Source organism: Pempheris klunzingeri, chromosome 6, assembly GCF_042242105.1.
Source record: "Pempheris klunzingeri isolate RE-2024b chromosome 6, fPemKlu1.hap1, whole genome shotgun sequence".
NCBI lineage: Eukaryota > Metazoa > Chordata > Actinopteri > Acropomatiformes > Pempheridae > Pempheris > Pempheris klunzingeri.
In genome coordinates this window covers 18,716,074-18,738,587 of record NC_092017.1, presented here as the reverse complement: position 1 = coordinate 18,738,587, position 22,514 = coordinate 18,716,074, and the positions used below count along the sequence as shown (strand labels likewise).

The 22,514-nt window shown below is 40.4% G+C and overlaps 1 protein-coding gene across 1 annotated transcript in view; it reads left to right on the top strand.

Moving 5' to 3' along the window:
* ptprsa (protein tyrosine phosphatase receptor type Sa) overlaps window positions 1–22,514 on the top strand; it is a 128,669-nt gene that overhangs the window by 27,196 nt on the left and 78,959 nt on the right. Inside the window, exons 4-5 of the mRNA XM_070832221.1 lie at window positions 11,325–11,513; window positions 20,201–20,218. Coding sequence (XP_070688322.1) covers window positions 11,325–11,513; window positions 20,201–20,218 — 207 coding nt within the window. The remainder of the gene's footprint in view (window positions 1–11,324; window positions 11,514–20,200; window positions 20,219–22,514) is intronic.

Genomic DNA, 22,514 nt, shown 5'->3' with positions numbered 1-22,514 from the left:
TCTTGAAAGCTATCTCTCGACCCACCTTTCACTTTTTCCTTGCCCGTCCCCACTTCATAGCTCTATAGTGGCATTTGTATGGCTGCCAGACTGCTGCCAGCCTTCTATTTCTCTTTCTCACCCCGTCTTTCTCTTGTGTAGAAAAAGTTCCCTCTAGAGGAAATTCACTCAGATGAGAGTTTATGGCCTCTCAATCCTTTGATCCTCAGAACCTGTAATGCAGTAATCATGTGTGATTGGAGGATGAAGAAAGGGGACACAAGCTGAGTGGTAGCAGGAAAGATAAAGGAGAAAGAGGCAGAGAGAGAAGACGTGGTGCTGATGGAGCAGGATAAGTGGAAGGAGCTTGCCTCTAGCCAGGGGTGCCTGGCTCCTGAACTTTCACCATCAATTTCATATAATTCCTGTTCAAGTAGAGCAACCCTGGCCACCCCAGACATCTGACCACAGCCAATATACAGTTAGACACTAAGGCAGAGTAAAAATGAGGAAGAAGAGGAAGAAATGAAGACATAAGATGAACATCAGGGGGCAAGCAGAAGAGGGGTTAGTCTCTGTCTGATTGGTTTATTACTAGCTAAAACGTTTAGATAAATGCCTCTTTTGTCATAGAAAGGTGCTTGCCAGGAGACTAAATTGAAAGATTAGTGTTTCCAAGATGCTTTTCCATCAATAAGCAATCACTGGTTGAATTGTCCTGGCGATTTAACCTGTGGCTTTACAAACCCTTATGTTTCCTCACATATAAGGTAGTTTTCATAATCTGTTTCTTAATGAGAAACTATAAAACAGCCATAGTCATCTTCCATCTCTATAATCCCAAATATGACAAATGTCACTTATACACTATCTGGTGTAGTGTTATGTCCAAAAATATGTCAAATTCTACATGTATTTAAACTTGAAATTAGTAGATAGATTTCCTGCATCTGCTTCCTGCATTCCTTTCATTAAATTTGTGCCAGTATTTTGGTCCCATATGATTTTGTTGGATAAATGAGAAATGTAAGTAGTGCTGTTCAAAATATGTTTACATGCACATATTAATATTATTGCACAATTGGATAATCAATGCAGCTGGACAGAGGATTTATTTGCCCACAAGGGTTTTGAATCAATCTGGCTAGACAAATGAATGAGAATAATAAAACGACAATAATACTAATAATAATTGCATTACATATTGCAACAGTACATATTTTACAGTGTAAGATGAAAACTAATATCAATGCAGTAATTATGCGCAGAAATCAAATCAGGAATGCATATCTTACACCAGGATAGTTCTTTTTGCACCACACCTAAGACATCTAATGAGAGTTCGAAGAAAGAAGTGGTTCCTGTGGAAACGGTGTGAGTGACGACCTTTGGAGGCCGACTCATGCATAAAGAAGAGCAAAGGGATATGGCCTGGTCCACCAGATTCATGCATATACATGAGCCACCAGCCCAGGTGACTGAAGGCGTACAACACAGAGGTCGTGGTGTGGGCCTGCAGGATTGGCAGAGTTGAAGTCCTGCATGCTTCACAAGTGCCATGTGTACACTTTATTAAAAGTTAGACACTCTGTTTCTCTAATTCTAAGATGGGAGGATACAACTGAGCTAAGATTGATTAGAGGAAATAGAGGACTTATGTCCATAAATGTGCAATACATCTCAAACATGGCATACAGCAAGTTGCACAATTAAGAAAATTATAGAAATCTTCTAAAATCTAGGACATGTGAATAAGGTGTACTTCAGAGGGGCAAATGGAGAACAAAAGAGTAAAGGAAATATCAGGCAGAGGGAGGCCAATTGGATGATACTATCCAGGACTTCTTCATGATTACAAAACTTGTATTCTGGAGTGCAGCCCAGATCCTACTGGGTTTAACAGCAGCTGTTCACATTTGAAGAACATTGTGCTCCTTGGCCCTTAAAGGGCAATGCCAAATCCAACATGTGTTGCTCTTTCCCCTCTGCCCACAAACCCATACACCCACATTTTCTGTCATGTGCTCCCATTGAAAAGCATGGAGTTCAGGTTAAACCTACAGTGCGGAACTTTTGTCTCCCCCCTCTGGCAGTGAAGGAATGATTACACAAATCCTGTCCACAAGTATATATAACATATGCCAAATTCATTTATTTGTTTGTGTATTAGTTTGTTTGTTATGAGTTTTTCTTTTTCTTACTTGGAGCATCAAACGTTTCTTACTTTATTCCATCATATTCCTGATTGCTGTAGCCTGCTCTGTCACAGCGGCTTCTCTTCCCCTCAGCTCACGCAAACTAACTATTGCTGGTTGATGTTTAATGCATCTCTGCCGATGCACTAGCACAGGAATGTAGGCACAAAAGCCAGATTTAAAATCTCTGCAAAACACAGATATTTACCTGGAAGTGGTAAGGCTTAATCAGCATTGTGTGAACTCGTTTGGTGAATGCTTGAATGTAATGGACATTCATTTATATGTAAAAGTGCCAGACTCCAGCTTTACGCCTCACATCTCTGTGTGAATGGTAGTATCATTGGGTTTTTACAGCTGGAGGGGAAATAGTTTTTTTTTTTCATTTGGTACACCGCGTACTGTATGTGTATTTTCATTTTTGCAGGTTCCTTTTACTGACGGGGGAGAAAGTTTGACCACTCACCAATTTCTCTGTCAAACGTTGCTTTATAGCAGGAAATGGTTGTGAAATTGCAGCTGGAGGTTTTTTTTTTGTTGTCCACTTTTCTTCCAAACAGTCCTGTTTGTTACTTACCTTATCAGCATTCTACCCACAGCATCTTGGTCTTGCCATCTTTTTGGCCCCCTGCTAATTTCCAGCCACCACAAACTCTCAATTGTTGTTCTGCTCCCCAATGGTGCCTCAAAAACTGTCATTATTGGCTTAATTGCACTAAGTTAAGACACCCCTCACACTCCAGCCCCACCCATATGCCTCTCTCTCCTTCCTTAATCTTTTTGCATTTACTGTCTGTCATTGAGGTTTTCGTATTTATTTGGGTTAGATTAGTTGCTTTGGTAGAAATGGCATAGCTCAACCCTCTCAATCGGTTGCTTTGGCCCAAAGTGGCTTGGCAAGCTTAGAGACACCTTTGCTCCACATGTCCTAAGATGGTCCTATAAGTCTCACATATAGGAAAAAAATCTATTTGGACTTCAGTCTTTCTTTAATTCTGTTCATCACATAATTGGCATTGCTGAAGAATGATGATAAGGTATACAGTATTGACACAAGGGAAGAAAAGCGTTCTCAGTTATCATGCAGGCTGTTTAAATGGTGAATCTAAAACTTATTTTGCAGTTGAGAAAGAGAGAGAACGACTACATATGACTCCAACTTCATTGCTGATCTTGGGTTTGCTGGTCCCCAATAAGCTGTCAAAGAACCCCCCAGCAGGCGTTCACTTCAATGTCATCTTTAATTAGGTACAGGACATGAAATTATGCTGGCTAGTTGAATTGTCTGACAGGATCTATGCCACTTAAGCTATTTTAAAGAATGTATCAAAGAAGTTTAGAAATTTTGGCTCTCGTGTACATCCTATTTTTCCCCACACACTGCAAGATAAAGTCCCTTCAGAAAACACGTCTTTAAAAAAAATGTCTTATGCAACCAGACATTAGCTCTGTCGCAGTAGTTTCATTAATAACACATTTCATTCCCTTCTGAATGAGAGGTGATAATTAAATGTGAAATTTATGACAATGCTGACTTCAGAAGGTAGCACGGGACACTTTTTATATAGTTTATATAGTTTGGAGGTTGTATTATGGGAGAATAAAGGTGAGCTGTTGTTATGATCAAGTGAGATGGTCTAGCCACTAATATTTTAAAAGACTTGCACTGCAGCATTGCCACCCACACTGTGTGGTAAACTGACGTCAGGTTTCAAGGTGCCCACTGCACCTCTGCACACGGTCCCACCCTCCCAACAGCATGCATACACATACTTACAGAAACACACAAGCACACTCAAAGCCACCCACCACTAAACTAAAGCTGACTGGTTGACGTTTCTCTACGATGAGGCACTTCCTTTAATGGCCCCGGCCTCATCTCCTGTCTCCCCTGGAGTTCGCCTGTCTTACTCCAGATGCCTCAGGAGCCTGACGAGAGCAAGAGAGAGAGGGGGGAGGGGGCAGAGAGAGAGAGAGAGAGAGGGGAGGGCAGCAAGAGAGAAAGGAAGAGAGACTTCCACCGGTTGAGATGGATAAACAGAATTTTTTTTTCCCTTCTATGTTTTTTTTTCCTCCACCTCTTCTCGTCACAGGCAGGAGATCTTTGGAGCTGTCCTAGACAATTACTCCTCTCTCTTGTCTGTCCTGTGTCTATCAGGGTGGCTCACCACATCAGGGAAACATCCTGTACTGTACGTTTTTCTTTCGAAGGACTCTGGACCCAGGCTTCCAGCATTTAAAAACATAGGTAGGGCTAAACCTGTCATGAAGAAACATGTCAGAAAGCCTTCTAATCAGCTGAATGCTTGGAATAAGTCATAAAAAGCATTGCAACAAAAAAAAATGCTGCAAACGTTTTTTGCATTATTGTACATTAAATTGGTGCAAGCTTATAAAAAAGGTTCCCACACACTTAGATCTATGTAGTTTATAGCCTACACAGGTTTTTAGCATCAAGGCAATTGTTTAATTATCTCTGAGTTTGAAAACAGTGTCTATCATCATCTAAAATGGATGACAGCGCAGAATATTTATCTTCCCACACACCTTGAGCACTGCCCTATCCACATCCTTACTCGAAATCTTTTTCATTTTACAGACATTATAACTAGCACTGTTGTCATCTGTCTGTGTAAACTGAAACCACGCTTTGGACAGTTTCTTCCTCTCCACCATGTTTTTTTCCAGCGGGGTGATGTCATTGTTAGCCAATACAACTACCAGAATATATACAATAAAAGACAAATACAAACACTAGCAACACAAATAACATAATTACAAAAGTATGTGCTATCTACTTTGATAAATCAGCAGACACTTGGAAATGTTATGTTCTTATGGCAGCCTCAGATGTTACACAGACATGACTATAGTTTCTTTTTTTTTCCTGTAATGGACAGGAAATTATACCCTATGCTACACACTATTACCCTGCTCAGCCTGAGGGTAGAAAATTGTTTCCTGCACAGTTCTATCTTTAAACAAGCTTTTCTTTACTTGGCTTGGTTCCTGGTATTTGCCATCAATTCCTCTCTTCCGTCATTCTTTTGGCTTTCACCTTTCACAAAACTGTGGTCATAGCTGCTACCTGTGGTGGTTGCTGCCATTTGTTTTCCAAGATATCCCCCTCTTGGCTGCTATCACTGTCTTTCTTTGGCAAACAAGCTGTCTACTCGCTGTTTAGCTCAGTGGTGATAATGGCTTTATGAATGTGGCCTAATATGGGCTTTGTTCAAGTGGAGGTGGTGTGGAAAGTGTTTGCAAGCTGCCAACCATCAGAGCTGTCAGAACAGTCAGTATGATTGCCAGACTGAAGTTCTTGTCACTCTTACATATTAATATTTTCACCTGTTACCCACTTAGACTATTGGGGTCTATAGCAGCGCTCAGGGGTGATTCAATGAAACACTCAGCTGCTGTGGAAATTAAGCCTGTGATGTTCGTCTTACTTTATGCTATGCTATCTGCACATACAGCACACATAAGAAAATAAACAGCACAAATACAGTGTAAAAATGTTTTATTAATGACTAATGTTTTATTCTTCTTCTTTGGCTTCATGGACCTACACCACAAACAGTCAACCAACAGTTAAATTGTCTCTGCCTCTGTAAATGCATATACAACGCAACAGTATATGATAAAACACCCAAAAAAACGGCAAAAGCAAATGGATGGTTTACCCAGTGGGGTCCTCATATAGTCAGAAAGCTGACCCAACAAACTTATTTTAGCAGCGCTATAGCAAAATTGCTGAAAACTTCTGCCTTACTGTTAACGTCTAATCTCTCTCTCTCTCTCTCCCTTCCTTTGTCACTCTTCCTCTGCCGCTCTTCCTTTCTCTCATCTGGTCTTTCCGACTATTTCTTTCGGGTAGTACTTTGGAGATTTTGATGTAAATGTTGCCCTTGGTGGTGAGATGTGCTAGGTGTGGAGAATACCAATGGGACATCAGACGTCTTTCTGGGAACAGAACAGGGGGGCCGAGGTTGAGTGCTGGCTGTATAATAACCATTATTCAGCTGAGATGGCTATCCGGAGAGGGCTATCGGTGCTGGGGCCAGAGACACTGTGATTAGATTTCCCCTATGTTGCTATTCTTTTCTGCCCCTGGATATTTCTGTGTCACTGTTACTCTATCTTCCTTTGTATATTTCTCAAGCAATTCAACAGGAATCCCACTAGTCATAGAATTCAGGGAATGTCATGGAAAGATACATTGAAGATGTGGAAAGTACAGAATTTTTTTAAACTTCCATTTGGCTTGGTTGGAAGATATATCTCTATAACAGCATTATGAATTGTAGATTATCTGTGCATTCATAATAGAAAATAGGCATCCCAAATTACAGTGGTACCTCAGCTCTAGTACTGATGCTCCTTAACATGGGCGCTCTTGTCTCCTGACCTGCCTGTCTGAAGTGCAGAAATCTGGCTGTGTTATAGGTGCAGAGCAAATGGAACTGCATTGTCCAGAGTCCAAGCAGCTGGGTCTGCCCATTAGTTAAACATATATTTGTACGGACTGCATTTGTGTGTGTGAAACAGAACATGCCATTCTCATTCCTCATTCCTCTTCTACTATGTTTATCATTCTTTATCACTGTAGCTTCTCTCTCTCTCTCTTTTGCATCTGCTATCCCCTGCACATTCTCTGTCTCTGTGGTATTAATGCACAGGCCCGCTATAAAGCCTGTGTCTGTATGCTGTGGCACTGGGTAATCAGTTAACCTGATTAAACTGCTGATGAAATTAAATCATTTCAGTAAGTGAAAATAATAATATGAGTAATAGGTGCGGGGGATGGTGGAGCACCCCACGGCATTTGCTGCAGTCCCAACCAGTCGAGTTTTACATCTATCCTTCTCCCTGTCATACTGTGGCTTATACACAATATAGATTTGAAGCCACTGTGTCAGAGATGCTGACATCAGATGAAAATAGATGGCATGCGCAATATTATAGAAATAAAGATCCATATACAGTATAATATATTGACCAATACTCAGGACAAACACTGCCTGCATTAATATGCGGATGCCTGTTTAGCTTACATAGTAGAGCAGAGCACTAACACATTGGGGTTAAGTGTCATGTGTAATACTATATAACTAGTCGGCTAAAGCATGTTAACAACACTACAGAAGTTGCAGGTTCTGTTCTTTATTTAGCTCAGTGAGTAGAGAATGGCACTGGAACTGACAGGCTTCAGAGTTAAGTGCTCATTCAGCGGAGCATAGGTTGGCCATGCAAGTCATCATGCTGTAAAGTTAATTCTTTAGCACAGAATAACATTTTATGTGCACTAAATGGTGAATGATTATGATTATTCAAGGTAATTACGCTGCTAATTAGTGGGCGCAGCAGTAGGAGTTTTCAGGTTACACTTTACATTTTCACATTGACCACTCATTCATCTGTGTACTGCATGTTCATACTGCTCTGGAAAAATTGAAAGTGTCCAACAAATGGCATATTTAATTGCAAAGCCCTTTCGTGTAAAGACGTAGGAATCTGGTACAGTTTTGACTATAACAGACTTAGATTTGCCAAAAAAGAGAAGAGTAGCATTGAATCACAGGAAATGGGATTAGTCAGGAGAGCTAAATGAGTCTAAAGGACGGACCTTTTAAGAGGGCTACACTTAGCATGATAGAAAGCAGAACGCAACAGCAGGCATGAGTCGGCAGATTAACAGCCGGGCAGTCGCTAAGCTAACCAGAGGCTGATTAAAGGCTTTGCACCTGTCACTTGTGTAATGATATTAAATGGTGAAGCAAAATTAAAGATAATTATGGAAAATTATGGCACTCAAGCCACCCCCCCAAAAAAAAACCAAAGAGAATGACAAAAAGCAAAATCTAGATAAGGTCAACCAGAGCCTGTAGGAGGCTTAGCTTTGCAGTCATGCTGATCACGGCAGCTGTTGCATGGAGTGGACGTGTGGTCTTTACCATCACAGTAACCCCAGATTACTGTTCTTCCTCCTGCATGACTTGAAAGCCAACTCTGAGTAACAGGTGCAATGAAGAAATTGCAGTCTTTGAAACCTGTCCAAATGCTAAAAAGTAAATGAAAGATTCTCTTTATGCGTCCCTCATCAAAATTGCACCTATGGAGAGTTTTTTTTTTTTCATAATTGTTGTTGTTATTTTTATTATTATTAGTTAGCATTTACTCTGATAAAGAAAATTAAATGTGTGACTAAGTGAATTTGTGATGTTCTGAAAAATTCTTGGCACAATATTCAGTATAACTGTAACATGTGTCTAATAGCTCTGTAGAATGATGATTGCTGGCCTAAGTGACAAAGGGTGCTCTCAGCAAAATAAACACAGACGTTGACATTGACCAATAGGGTGCACACGTCAATTCTATTTGGCCTGTGAAGAAGATTTGTCATCACAGAGAAGCCCCAGTACACATCATATCAATGCAGTTGCTACACCATTAGGGGGGACTTGCCCTTTGGGAATTCTAGGATACTATCAGCCCATGTCATTGGTTGCCTTTTCCCCTTAACAGGCCGTCTGGCTAACCCTGAAGTAACACTCCCTCGATGAGTGATCTATTTATTTTTGCATGGCCGCCTTTATCGACATAGCCTGTAAGCTTCAGGGGGAAAGATGGTATCAGGCTCTATTCCTGGGGAAGTGAGTAACCAGCATACATGCCATTTATTCAGGAAAGGCTGCTGGTGCTGTATCAGGTCAGAGCAGCTGTAACGATAGTGTATCTCTCCATGAATCCACCATCCCTGCTTGTTGTTTACCGCTGTTTTGGTTGGTTTGTTTGTTCACCCACCTTTTTTTTGCCCTCCCTTGCTCCTTCTGGCAGATTCCCTCTGTCACTTGCCTAATTTCATTAGTATCAAATCCACTTACTCTGTGTATGTTTTCAGCTTCATTACTGTAGTCTGCGTTGGCCTCTGTCTACTGTCTTCGTTCCATGAAGGCAGCGTTAATGTGATGTGAATCACAGATAGGCCACAGCAACATCAAATGCATCAGATATAACACCCAGAGAGCAGGCCAGACCTACGCTTTGCAGACATCCTTCTTCAATCGACAGAACTAGCTAGAAGGGTATGAGAGTGCAGCACCTCTTATGGCATCTTATGCATAGATCATTGATGACACACACAAGAGGGAGTTTGTAAGAACATATTGCTCTGTCTTGTCCTCAAGTTTCTAAAGTGAAGTGTGTGCTTGCCATTGCTTTTCTAAGCTTCAGGGGAACTTGGTATAAAGAGATTATACAGCGGTGATCATTAATAATCGATGGAGAGGATACAGCACGGAGCCTAAAACAGTGTAAATGCCCATATTTCTTTGAACCTAGCACTGAAATATTCATCGTGCTCTGTTGATGTCAGCCTTAGTTAGAGGTAACCTGTCTGGACCTAGCTTTGAGACCCTCATGTGCTTACTTCACTTCTCCCATATCAATTTTATTTTCCAAGATTCAATATTTCAAAATATAAGTACGTATGAACTCACCAACCCTCATCTCCACAGAATCCTAACACATGATGTAAGAGCATAAAACAACACAGTTTCCGTTTTCCTTTTCCTTTAAAATGAAAAAAATAGTAAAAAAGATTTTGAAATAATTATCACTTTTATCCATCATGATTTCATTGCTCGCAGGCTTATTAGTATAAAGTGGAAAATGTAATATAGAATGGCTCTCCCTGTCCATTAAAGGCAGACAGACCCATCCTGCTTTCAGTCTGTGACTCTAAAACTGCGACTTAACTTACTGTCCTAATTTCCCTTAATTTAGTGCTCCCAGGGTGCCGACAACACCACAATGATGTCTGCAGAGTGGACATGAGGTCATTGGCTCTCCAGATGACAGTGACCTCTGCTGTGCCACTGGCCAGCATGGTAGTCAGTCAGTCTTCTCTGAGTTGCAGTGTGTCCCTGGGCTTCTGATGCATATTACGTCTTAGGGTACTTCCCCCTCGGCTCTCATCATCTAAAAATGAGTCACTTTGCTCTGGCTCCAGTCGGGGCAGATGTCAAGCGATTTGACCCATGGGAATAATTGCCCCAAGAGAGCTTGGAGTCTGCATTAGAAGAACAATGACCATAAAGCACAATACACTGTCATTTCGTAACAGTGAAATGATTGCTCTGTCATGCATGAGTATTAGCTGCAAGGATACACAATCGTAAAAACAACACACATGCTGGCTAGTTTGATAATTTGTGAATTAATGACAGACAAAGAGGCTTCAATCTAAAATGCAACTCCTAGAACTTTTTTGTCGGTGAAATCTGACTTATTACATTTCTTAATTGACATTTAATCCTGAGCCATTGGGGGTTAGTGTGTGTCTCAAGCAAGTGGTGACTCAAATTGACTTGAGTGTCATTTATTTCACAGAACAGGCTTTTTTACTGGTGTTACTTTTGACTCTATTGTCTTCCCTTCTGATCTTCTATTTCCATTCCAATCACTTTATTCACTACATGTTATACAGAGAATACATGCATGGAGTCAGCTTTATTCTTAAGGTTATTTTAATAAGGCACATGGTCCCATATGGACAAGCTAGTTGATAATGTGAATATCTTTGATTATCTGATTCCAGGATGGTTTCTCTAACTATTAGAATGCTAGTTCATTTTCTGAGAAAGAGGAAGTCAAAGCTTGTATTTCTTGTTCTTTGTTCTTAAACGTGTTCCACGCCTCAACGCAGCCCTCCTGGAGAGCCAGATTCTTGGTGAAATTAGGTTTTGCATGTTTATCCCAAGCTTTATATCCTCAATTGGTTTATTCATTTATCTGGCTGCCATACGTGGCTGGCTTTAATCTTACATTACACAGATGCATTTGTCTCAGTGGTCACGGGTAAATGTGGATTAGGAAGTCTTCTAAGATAAAGCAAAATGTTGAATACAAATGTATCATTAGGCACTGTGGTCAGTCTGTTTAATTTTACAGTTTTTAGGGCATTTGGGAACGAGATTGTATGATTTTAAGGTTCATTGTGGGCCAATGAGGTGCACATACAGTAATAGTATATTACTGTAGCCATTTACCTTCTGACATTAATTTTGTAATTTTCTTTGTTTTAAGTCCCAAAGACTCGCTTTGCAACACAGAGAGCTCACAACAGCTCTTTTCTTGTTCTTTTCACAGAGGACCTGCTCCCACCAGGCTTCCCCAACATTGACATGGGCCCTCAACTAAAAGTGGTAGAACGTACTCGAACAGCCACCATGCTCTGTGCTGCCAGTGGCAACCCTGACCCAGAAATCACCTGGTACAAAGACTTCCTGCCCATTGACCCCAGTGCAAGTAATGGGCGAATCAAGCAGCTACGCTCAGGTAAGGAAAGCCTTAATATTATGCTTCTGTCCTTTTCCCTTTTATTAACTAAGGTCCTTTTTAGATTTCGCAGGACATTTTGGCTGTGGTTAACTTGGTTTTCTTTGCACTTTGCAGCTAATGTGGCTGCAGTGCCCAGATTGTTAGATAATGTAAAAAGTGTGATTTGTTAGTGTTTCAGCAGATTCATGTGAACACATCAGTTACTGCAACACCCACTGAAACAACATGTCAAACTCATGAGGAAACTTTGTCATAATCTAAACCTTTTAGGAACTAAACTATGCTTTGTTTTTGTGTAGGAGTGTGTAATCCGTATGTTGTATCAAATATGTAAAAGGTCACTTAAGGTCAAACTAAACTTGGGTACTATTTACTATGTTTGAAGCATTTAAACATCAACTCATGAAACCAGGCTACATTTCTTAAATTGCAACAGGAGAACCATACAATAGTATGAAGGTTGAGCGTTATGGCCATACTGCTCTGACCGTGTTGTTACAACCACAGTTCATCATCCAATAGATATGTTGAAAACAACAAATGGTGTTTAGAAGTATAACCGTACTGAATGAGGTCAAATGATTCACAACATCCCAGAAGTGTGTCATAGTAGACAATGAGAGCAAAGTCCACATTCTACTGACACAATTCTGTGGTGGATATGTTGTTTTGTTCCCATTGATTAAGCCCCACTGAGATGCCCAGTAAAGCAAAGTCTAATTATACAGCTAATTAAGTGTAGGCCCTGAAATGGCCCCGGGCAATAAGTGGTAGATATTATAGGTCGATGATTTGTCACCATTCAAAAAAATCCAATGACTCCTATTTGATTTGTTGCTGCAAATGTAAATCAGCGTAGATGCCACTAAATAAAGAGTCTGTTTCAATTGAGTTTCTGCCCCAGTTGTGGCCCTCATGAGCTGTGCACTCAAAATAATCAATTTGTCATCTCATTATTTATGCCTTGCCAAATACAGCAAGTCCACAGCTCCCTTACACATTTTAATTTTAGATATGTTGTAACTTACTGATGCACTCAATTTATAAGTCAGACATTTGACTATTGAGATTTAAAGCGAAATGTTCTGTCAGAATATGTGACTATTTGCTCTCTCTGGGATGGTGTCGTACAACTTACTAAAAACTCTGTTTCTTGGTTCATAGCTGCCCAAGGACCTCCCCTGGGGATATAAGGTTGTCCTGAGGTGCTTTGGATAAGGCTGTGAGCCAGTGCTTTTGACTTAAGTTTTAGGACAAAGAGTTTCCACATGGGACTCTTAGGAAAAAAGCTTTGAACTTTAAAGGTGCACTGTGGGGAACAGACCACAGTTGTTTATCTTCAGTTTCTCTCACCAACACTCATCATGTCTACTCTTGAGGTCTAACAAACAAATTTGTCATGTCCTCCCTCATAAAATATTTGCAAACCAATTTTTTCTTATTTCAATATGTGCATTGTTATCAGTGCCTCTTTCTTCAATTGCCAGCAGTCTTCATCACTGACATTATTATCACATTATTGTCACATTACTACATTTGTGGCACCTTACCACCACCAACTCATGTTTAGGGAAATAGCATTGACATCGGCGAAATGAATGACACAATATAAACAAAATGTGGACTCACTTGCAAAAACATTGCTCTATAGCTTGAATAGTGGTCAAAAACTCCACAGGACACCTTTAGTTGTTCAGATTTAATGCACCTCCTGACATGTAACAAATTAGATTCATCATCAGGTTGTCATGATATTACAATCTGACCTTACTAATAACACCAATAAAGAATTATCTAACATCACAGCAAAGAATGGTGGGAGGTATTTTATGTTCAGAGGCTTTGAGCTGTTACAAGACAACAACCAAATTAAACAGACACAGTAAACTTGTCAAAGTTTAATATCAGTCATCAATTTATCTTGCCATGTAGATAAACATTTGAGTGGTGATGTTGTCTGGTATGCAGTTGTATGTAGTCATTGTGGTACTGCAGTACCAGTGTAGTATTGTAGGATCATGCAAATTTAACAGACAATATTCAAAATTGCTAGATTTGCATTTAAGCTTTACCATATTGGAAAACAAAAAATGATGAAGGCTATTAAGATTATTTAAGATTTTGGTGTTTTTTCTCAGGTACATTTCACAGCTGGTAAGCCTCTCTAGTACACCAGTAATTTCTTAGGTTGTGTGTAATTATATGGAGGGGCAGCTTTGCTCTTAAAATTGGGAACAGGATAACCTTGTCAAGATGGCTTTGTGAGTTTTGAGCTTCTGTAGGTGATGGACAAAGACACTCAGCTTCCTGCCTGCTGTCTAACCTCTGTATCATCTGTCTTTATCTGTTTCATGATTTCTTCAATTGTCTTTGTGTGTCCTGTCTAACTGAAACCGAATGTTGTCTCTCTCTTTATCTGTTTTGTCTGTACTTGTGTCTGAAACTCAGATGTGTCTCACTGCACATCACTGAGTCTTCAACACGTTTCATTTGACTTTGACCCATAACACAAGTTAAAACTGAAATAAGACAAATAAAAGAAAAGAAAAATGAAATACAACAGAAACATAAGACTCCTTTTTATATATGATACAGTAGACACCGAAATGGGTTATTACAATTTTTTAACACAAACATTATTAAATTATACATGTTAAATAGAATTTAAAGAAGTTACATTTGTGACTTGAAAATACACTACTACTTCCATGGTATCTCATGCTAATGAAAACTAAAATACTGAAGTGGGACACAAGACCCAACTAACTTGTAGTTCCTTTAATTCTTGCGTGGCAGTGGCTTTCAACCTCAACCTAAAATGAACTATGTTGTTCTTCCCCCTTTTTCTATTTACTTTCGTCTTGCTTTGTCATTTTCAGAAACCTTTGGTAAGTGTCTTGCAAAGCCTAGCAAGCCCACCCACTCTCCTTGAATCAGATGGCATATAAACTACTTTCCAAAATGCATGCATCCCCTGCTCTCCCCCCTTCCCTCACTCTCATCCTCTTTTGCCACTTGTTCCCTTTGTTCTGTTTCTATTTATCCTGAACTTTTACTTTTGTGTTGCCCACACTCCTTCTATGCCAACTTAATTCTTTTTTCACCCCCCTAACACTAGAACTTGCAGCAGAAAGGCAAATCAAGGACAAGCAGCAGCAGCAGGATTTGGGGATGGAGTAGTGTCCCTGTCCACCTTTAAGCAGCACACTTTTTATTTATACCTTATGGGGTAGACTTGCTGACCAAGTATTTTAAGGCAACATCCTGCTTCGTGTTAATGCCCATAGCCATAGTAAGACTTAGGAACTGCCCTTTTCTACAATATTGTATGCTTTACAGGATCATTTAGGAGTCTTAAGTACATTGTGCAAGGTTATCTTGGAAGTAGCTCTTGCCTCATGTACATTTCCCTGACCATATTATCCAGATTTTACAGTGCTGATGCCCCCTGTCACTTCGAGTTCTTTCTCTCTGCTGTGTTGCGAGACAGCAGGCTTTGAGGAAATAATTGGACTCTGTTTGAATCCAAGACAATTATTCCTGTGCAGGCATAGCCTACAGTATTTTTTGTGTTCTTGGTAAGGTATATAAAATAAACTTTGTACCAGCAAAATACAGGACTGCTGCTTTTTTTCTCCCATGTAAGCAGTTGTCCAAAACTGCTCTTTGAAAGTACATCAAGTATTGATAGAGACTGAAAGAATCTTGAGTTCTTTCCAGGTGAAGGCCACTGCAGAACCTTTGTATGGGTGAACCCTCCAATCACAAACTTGGGCTCGGTCGACCCTTTGGTCTAGACCAAATATTCAGGAGAGCATTTTCTTCTCTTGCCAAATTGGCCCACATCCCCATTGGATTTCTTAGCTTGAATCTCTAGCTAAGGCTCTATTGCCAATGCTAGAGTGTGAGGGTCCAAGTGATAGTCACATATGGCCACATTCTGTACTCTTCTTGACTTTCTGAACTATTTGTAAAAATATCCCCTGCCACTTTAAACTGGGTATATTTTACTTATAGTTCAATCTATATGTGTATGTGGGAGGGCAGAAAAGGAAATTACTTTCCCTTGTTTCAATACCAAGGCTCTCATAAAGTAATGTTAGCTTTGGGGGCTTGCCTTTTTTCTGTAGCTGGAAAGTTTATTCAGCAGCCAGGCAGGATTTATGCTGATGAGAAAAAGACCTGCGTGCTAGAGCCCCTTCTTCTGCCATCTTCTAAGGTCCTCCGCACTTCAAGTAGCCATCTTGTGTCACCAGGTTTTAGTATTTAGTATTTGTTCAGGGTTTTTTTTAATGACAATAAAAAATGTTCTTGTGGCAGTCTTTGAATGGGTATTTTTTCTTGAGATCAGATAGTTGTTCACAATTTCTGGGGGCTACCTGTTTTCCCTTGTGCTTGAGGCACACTCTCAAGCCTCAGGGGGTACCTCCTATAGATAGTGGTAAAATAGAGATTTCTGGGAAGAGATGGGCGTGATGGAAGGGCAATATGGGAAGTGGGTTGGCAAACATGAGTTCAAAAACATACTCAGCAACCAACTCCTGTAAACGAATCCTACCTACCTTTCTCATGCGACCTTCACTCCATTTGATGTTGAAATGGGTATACTGATTTGAATTATTCCCACCTAGAAATAAAACACACTGCAATACCGACTTTAATTATATATACTAAAAGACAGAGCATCAAGGTTTTGTTTGCTAGATCGCTGATGAGCTGGCTGACTGGTTCCTTATGTGCCAGACCATGCTGTGCTGGCAGGGCAGTGATATTTGCGTCAGGGTCCCCTGAGGAGCTCCTCTAGAGGTGTGGAGGGAGCCTGACATTTCTCCCCAAGTCCCTGTGGCTGCAGACCCCAGGCCCTCGCTGCCTTGTCAGCCAGAACAGATTAACCAGAGGCCAGGGAGATGATGAGAGGATTGGGAGGAGTGCATATTCATAAAGATTAAGGTCCTTTTTAATATAAAGGTTTAAAATCATGACCTTGCATTAGATGGTTCCCTTAAACACAGATTTACAATATGCACATTGCAATGTAAATAATGCTAAGCTCAGTTGCACTCCATCTGAAATGTGCAAGAAAATGCTAAAATTTGTTGGCATCAAAGCCACTCTGCAGGGAGTGCCTAGGACCTCTGCAGATGTGGTAACAACAGCCAGGTTTTCCCTGAGACCTGCTGCAACACGATCCCAGGATCCCAGACGGGTGTCTGTGGTGATGAGAAGGTCAGCCAGACGCCCACTGGAGTGTGGTCAGACTTTGACACTTGGCCAATCACGCAACCCATCGGCCTCACACGCAGATGGGCAACATCTCTGGCCAGATTGCCCCTGGCCAGACTACATCCTTCAATAATATTTTTAATATATTCAGAGAGTTGTTCATCAAACAGATGGGGTGTTTTATGGAGCAAATAATGCCACATTTGATAATGCGAGGAGGTCAGTGGCCTGTTGAGGTATATTTAGGTCATTGTCACCCTAAGCTGACCAACCCCTGGCTGACCAAAGCTTAGAGAGGGAGCTTATCACCATTGGGTTGTGTGCCGGTTATACAGGTGGATTTGCCTTTGTAATTGAACACAGGCTGGCCACTGCAGACCCAGCTTGCCTGGTCAGATCTTTAGCTAAAATGTAGTTTTTGTCTTTGTGCTGCTGCTGCATTATTATTCAAAAATAGAAATTCCAATGGCATAAGTCACTCATTTCTTTTCATTTTTATTCTTTGTGAAACCTTTTTCACTGAACAACCTATATCTGTTATCCATTATCCTCCCTATTACTTTGCTGTCTTTTTTATCAGTCCTATATAAGATCCACATGTAATTGACCCCTTTACAAACATGCTTTTTTAACCTTATTCTAACCTTAACCTTATTCTAACCTCAACCTAACTTTGACCTTAACCTCACCTAACCTTTGACTAGCCCCTTAACCCCCATCTAAAATTTCATCACAGCTAAAGCAAAATAAATCAACAGCTTCTGCAGCCTCTAATCAAACTCTAACTCTATAACAACGTAACCTTCCCAAACCCCTAATGTTCGTTGTCTTGTCATTAAAATGTCCCTGCTGTTTTGCCTGGTTTTTCAATTACTCTAAATTATCACTGTGGCAAATCTAACCATACACTGTGCTGTTTATGGATACGGAAGGAAGGTCATTCTTAAAGGTGGGTTTATAGAATATTAAAAAATGGCAAGTGTGAAATAGACTCTTTGAAATGTTTCTTGGAAATAATCTGATCTGACACTAAAAGAAAGCCCACTTTCTTCAATTACTGTGGAAATTTCTAACAATAAACGTAATCATGAAAATAAATAATTTGGAATTATAGTATAACACAGTGCACACCTTTTTATGCAGACTTTCAGAGTATGAACACAATATTAATATCTATTATATACCCGTGTGAGTGTGTATATACACATATATACATAATTTATTTATGTGTGTGTATATATATATATATTACAAAAATATGCCTATAATGGTTTACAATTATTGACACATTTTGAGATTTATACATAACCGCAGTGCAACACAGTGTACAATAACTCTAAACAAAGGAAATAAATCAACTAAGGTACATTGCAAACCAGGCAGAACTTCAAACTCAGTGATTGCCTCCCACTTGCTGGTATCACGAAGGATGCCTCTGTCTGCAGACCTGCAACAAGAATCTAACCAAAAGGTGTTGAAAATTTCATCCTCACTAGCTGGTCACTCAATGTACTGTGTGTTATATAGAAATTGCACCTCTATTAGTCTTAAACAGCAGCTTCTCTTGGGTTTTTTTGTATCTTTTAACTGGCAGAGGTCTTGTTGAAGAGATCGACGGACGGCAGTAGTGCAGGCGTCAAGTCATTGTGTTGAAGAGGGAGCCAAGCCATGAAGCAAAATTTGTGACTTACCAATTGAATTGAATTCCAACCCTCAACTATGGTCATGAGTTTTGGGTAGTCACCAACAGATTGAGATCGATTTTACAAGCAACTGAAATTAGTTTCCTCAGTAACGTGGCTCTGCACCCCTAGAGGAAAGGGAAAAGGTCCTTACCTTTTCTCTAGGTATGCAGAGATATCCAAAGGAAGCTTGGAGTAGAGCTGTTACTCCTTCACATCTGATTAGGATGCCTTCTGGGCATCTTCCTTTAGAGCTTGTTGTTGACACATTGAACTCGTAGGAGACCACAGGGTAGACCCAGAACACTCAAGATAGATTATATATCTCATCTGGTTTAGGAATGTCTCAGGACTAGCTTGCTTAGCCTGCTGCCACCACGACCTGACCTCGGATATTGTTGTTTTATTGGTTTAGATAGGAGAACTTGCATGTGTAGTTTATATGCAGCTTGTATGTATGCATGCACACACACAGGGGCCAGGCCTGTAGTGTTGGCTCAATGGGCAGTACGTACCCTTGACCCAGAGCTCTGTGCCTGCAGGCCGTCTATGCTAAGTAGGGCAGCTCCCCTGTGTTAGCGCCGCCCTGCTGGCATGCTCAAAGGATTGCCAAGGGCACATTTTTGCCATGAGTCATCCTTAGTTTTAGAGAGCAAGACTAAGAGAAGGCAAGTACAAGGAACTGTGGCAAAGAAATTAGACACTTGAATCCCTCGAAATAGGAAAAAAGAGGCAGAGGAATCGCAGAACAGATAAAGTAAGAAAAAAGAGTTTGAATGGAGAGAAGATACCAAGAGTGGAGGGACAGTTAAATGCAAGGCATAGAGGGGACTGAAGATAAGATGGCTCCCTTATCCACACCCAAAACTCTGCCTATGAGGGATGCATTTTACATGGCAGTAACAACTTAGGCTACATTTAAAAGCCCACCAGCCACTGACTGGTTAATCTCAACATTTCATTGTCACTAATGGGACTTTTGGCTTGCAGTCAGGCATGTAACACGATACAGAGTCACAATAAACAAAGAATAAAGAAAGTCAACCCTCAGTGAAATGAAACAACGGAAAGAACCAGGAGATTGAATGACCGGGGTGGAGTGATGAAGCTCGAGGTGAAGAGTCTATCTGTCACAGTTAAGCAGGTTTACGATTTGTAGGATAAATAAGAACTTCAATCTGTTTGATTTAACTTGCAGTTGCCTGAAGGTACTGCGTGAAATTTGTGTTCAGTTGGGACACCAATCCTCCCTCAGCAAGTTTGTTCCATACTAATGTAGATACCCAGAATAGAAAAGCGGCGTCCCTAAGTTGTTTTACTGACCTTTCATTCAAGTTCATTTGGCTTGGAAAAGGCTTTTGCCACTGGAACGATCCATGTCAACTTAAGGTCTCTTGCTCTGCCTTATCACACTGAGTTGTAGCCATGATAAAACACATGCTAAGACCTGGAGCTTCTTCCGCTCTGCCAATTAAGCTTTGTGTTTCCTCTCTTAATATGTCTAAGGCAAAGAGGGGAAAAATAGAGAAAGCAATATGGCAATAGAGTGTACCAGTCCTGTAAAGCTCCCCATCCCTTTGTGATACCAGCAATGAGAGGTATTGTTTTTTTTTTTTTATTAAATAATCCCCAGCTCTGAAAGCCCTGTAAGAGATTACCTAATGGTTTGATAATCTAGTTCCAGTGATCCACCTTCCAACCCAAATAATTCCTCTAACTATTACTAACATTAACGTTGAACTAAACTGATGTTGTCTTCCATTTTTGTGTCTCCTCCAGAGGGTACCCCAATTCGAGGTAAGATTTTTAACCACCACAATGAAAAGGGAAGAAAGATTTAGTTGACAATAAACCAGACATAACCATTCCTAACTCTACCCACTTGATTTAATAGGAGGAATATTAAGTGGGAGTTTTCTTTTAAAAATGCTAAACTTTTCAATACCCACTAACATTAATATGTCATCTGTGTTTGGGTTCTGTGTGCTCTGCACACACTGTTTGTCAGCGTGATCATGTGTTTCATACTACCATGCCCCATGTCGTCATTGCTGTGCAATTTTTCCACCTCTGTGGATGTTTCGTGTTTGTGCCATCGTACTATCTCCACATCATAAGTGTCAGCAAACTACTGAGCAATTCAAATTGTGTTTCTGGTTGGTGATGATACACAGGAAAGTTTAAAGCAGAGGGGTGAGATGGTGAGGCTTATTATGGTTCTGTTTGTTTGCGTTATGCCTCTGACATTTAAATTGTTTGGACGTAGACATGGGGCTGGAGGATGGGGGATGGTGATGGGAAGTTGGAGGTGGGCAATGGGCTTACTTGTTGAAAAGCCAGTCCACTTAATACTGTAAAATGTTCTACACAATCTAAGCAAGCATCTTTCTTCTGTCTCCTTCTCCGCTTTGATGTCCTCATCGTCCACCAGAGCAATAGCAGCATTGTGTATGTTAATGCGCTCTCTCACTTTCATGAGCCCTAGCTGTAGATGCCCATGGTATATAAGGGAAAATAGATTACATTTGATTTAATTTCCTTCCTCCCTGCTGCACAGCAACTTATAAAGGCAAAACTCTGGAGGCTTCCCACTGCCATGGTTGCCTATTCAAGAACGACAACATGTACTCCCTTTTACCATACAGTACCAAAACCTGCTCTTATAATTTCAGAGGATGAACAGGATGATATCAAGGTGGGAAGGGAATGGCACAGGGGTGAAGCACTGTGACTTTGATGAATTATATGATAGTTTTGTCAAATGATTCTTCCTCTTCCCTTATTTTTCATTCATTTCCCTGAACAATTTAACTTTCACTTGCAATTATCCACCAGGCTTTGTTGTCAAAGCATCTCTCCCAGGCGATTCAGTGTGATTCAGTGTGTTTGTTGTAAAATGCTTTTATTTCACAGGCAGAACAGGTAAGTGAATATCTCAGTTTACCATGTATGTCCCTTTATCCATGGTGGATGGGATAAATGCTTTTAGTTTCACATCTACACCTTGGTCCAGCAAAGGGAATGATTCATTTGACAATGGAGTTCTCATAGCATACAGTAAGATTAAGGTCCTCCATTCTCAACCATTTCATACTAGTTAACCATGACATGAATCTCTAAAAAGTAACATTTTGTCAAACATATTCATGAACACCAGAGGTTTCAGACAAAATTCCAACCCTTTACTCCTTTAGAGCCTCACTCATGATAAACATAGCCAAACCCAGCCCTCCCTGCTCTGCTTTGTTCGTATAAGGTCTCATAAATCATATTGTGGTGAACAAAAGCAAGCATGACTTATGAACTCTGTATTTGCATAATGAGATAAGCGGCCTGAAAAAGGCGATTTCTCCCCTCCACATTACCGCATGCCGACACAGTGACTTGCCGCCAGGAGTGTGTGGCGTTTGTGCAGGGAGAATATCATAGGAATATCATCGGATTTGGAGAGAGATGCAAATGTAAACGCAATCAAGTCTATCTGAGAAGGAAACAAGTGGTTTGTTTGCATAGGTGCATGTCCACACTAATGTTGACTTTTATCTACTTTAAGTCAGCTCTTCCAGTCCAAAGAAATGTTTAGATCTTTAGATAAGACATATCTTATCTTGCTGCTGAGTCATTATATTTAACTTTGTGTCCAGTCAATTAGATTAGATTCGTCCTGTGTGAATGATGTGTGAATGTGCATTTCAAAAAGACTAAAAAGGTGCTATACAAGTACAGAGCATTTTATTTATATGACCCAATATCGCAAATCACAAATTTGCCTCAAGGAGCTTTACAATGTGTTTCACATACAATATCCTCTGTCACTGGACCCTTGATTAAGATAAGGAATAACTCACAAAAACACACAAGAGCAAACCTCAAGCATGCCTTTCACACAGATAGGAGAAAGGAAACAAACACAAAGAGAGGGGTGGGCAGCCAAAGAGTGGACAGCAAATGTCAATCTCACCGAAATCACAATGTGCGTCACAGCTTTACGTTACAATTTCTCGCCTAGGGGAAAGCAATAGGTAGAAAGGTAGCTGGACTCCCTACCTGCTTCATTACTGATTTCATGGGAGCGTTACAAGCCACCAGATGG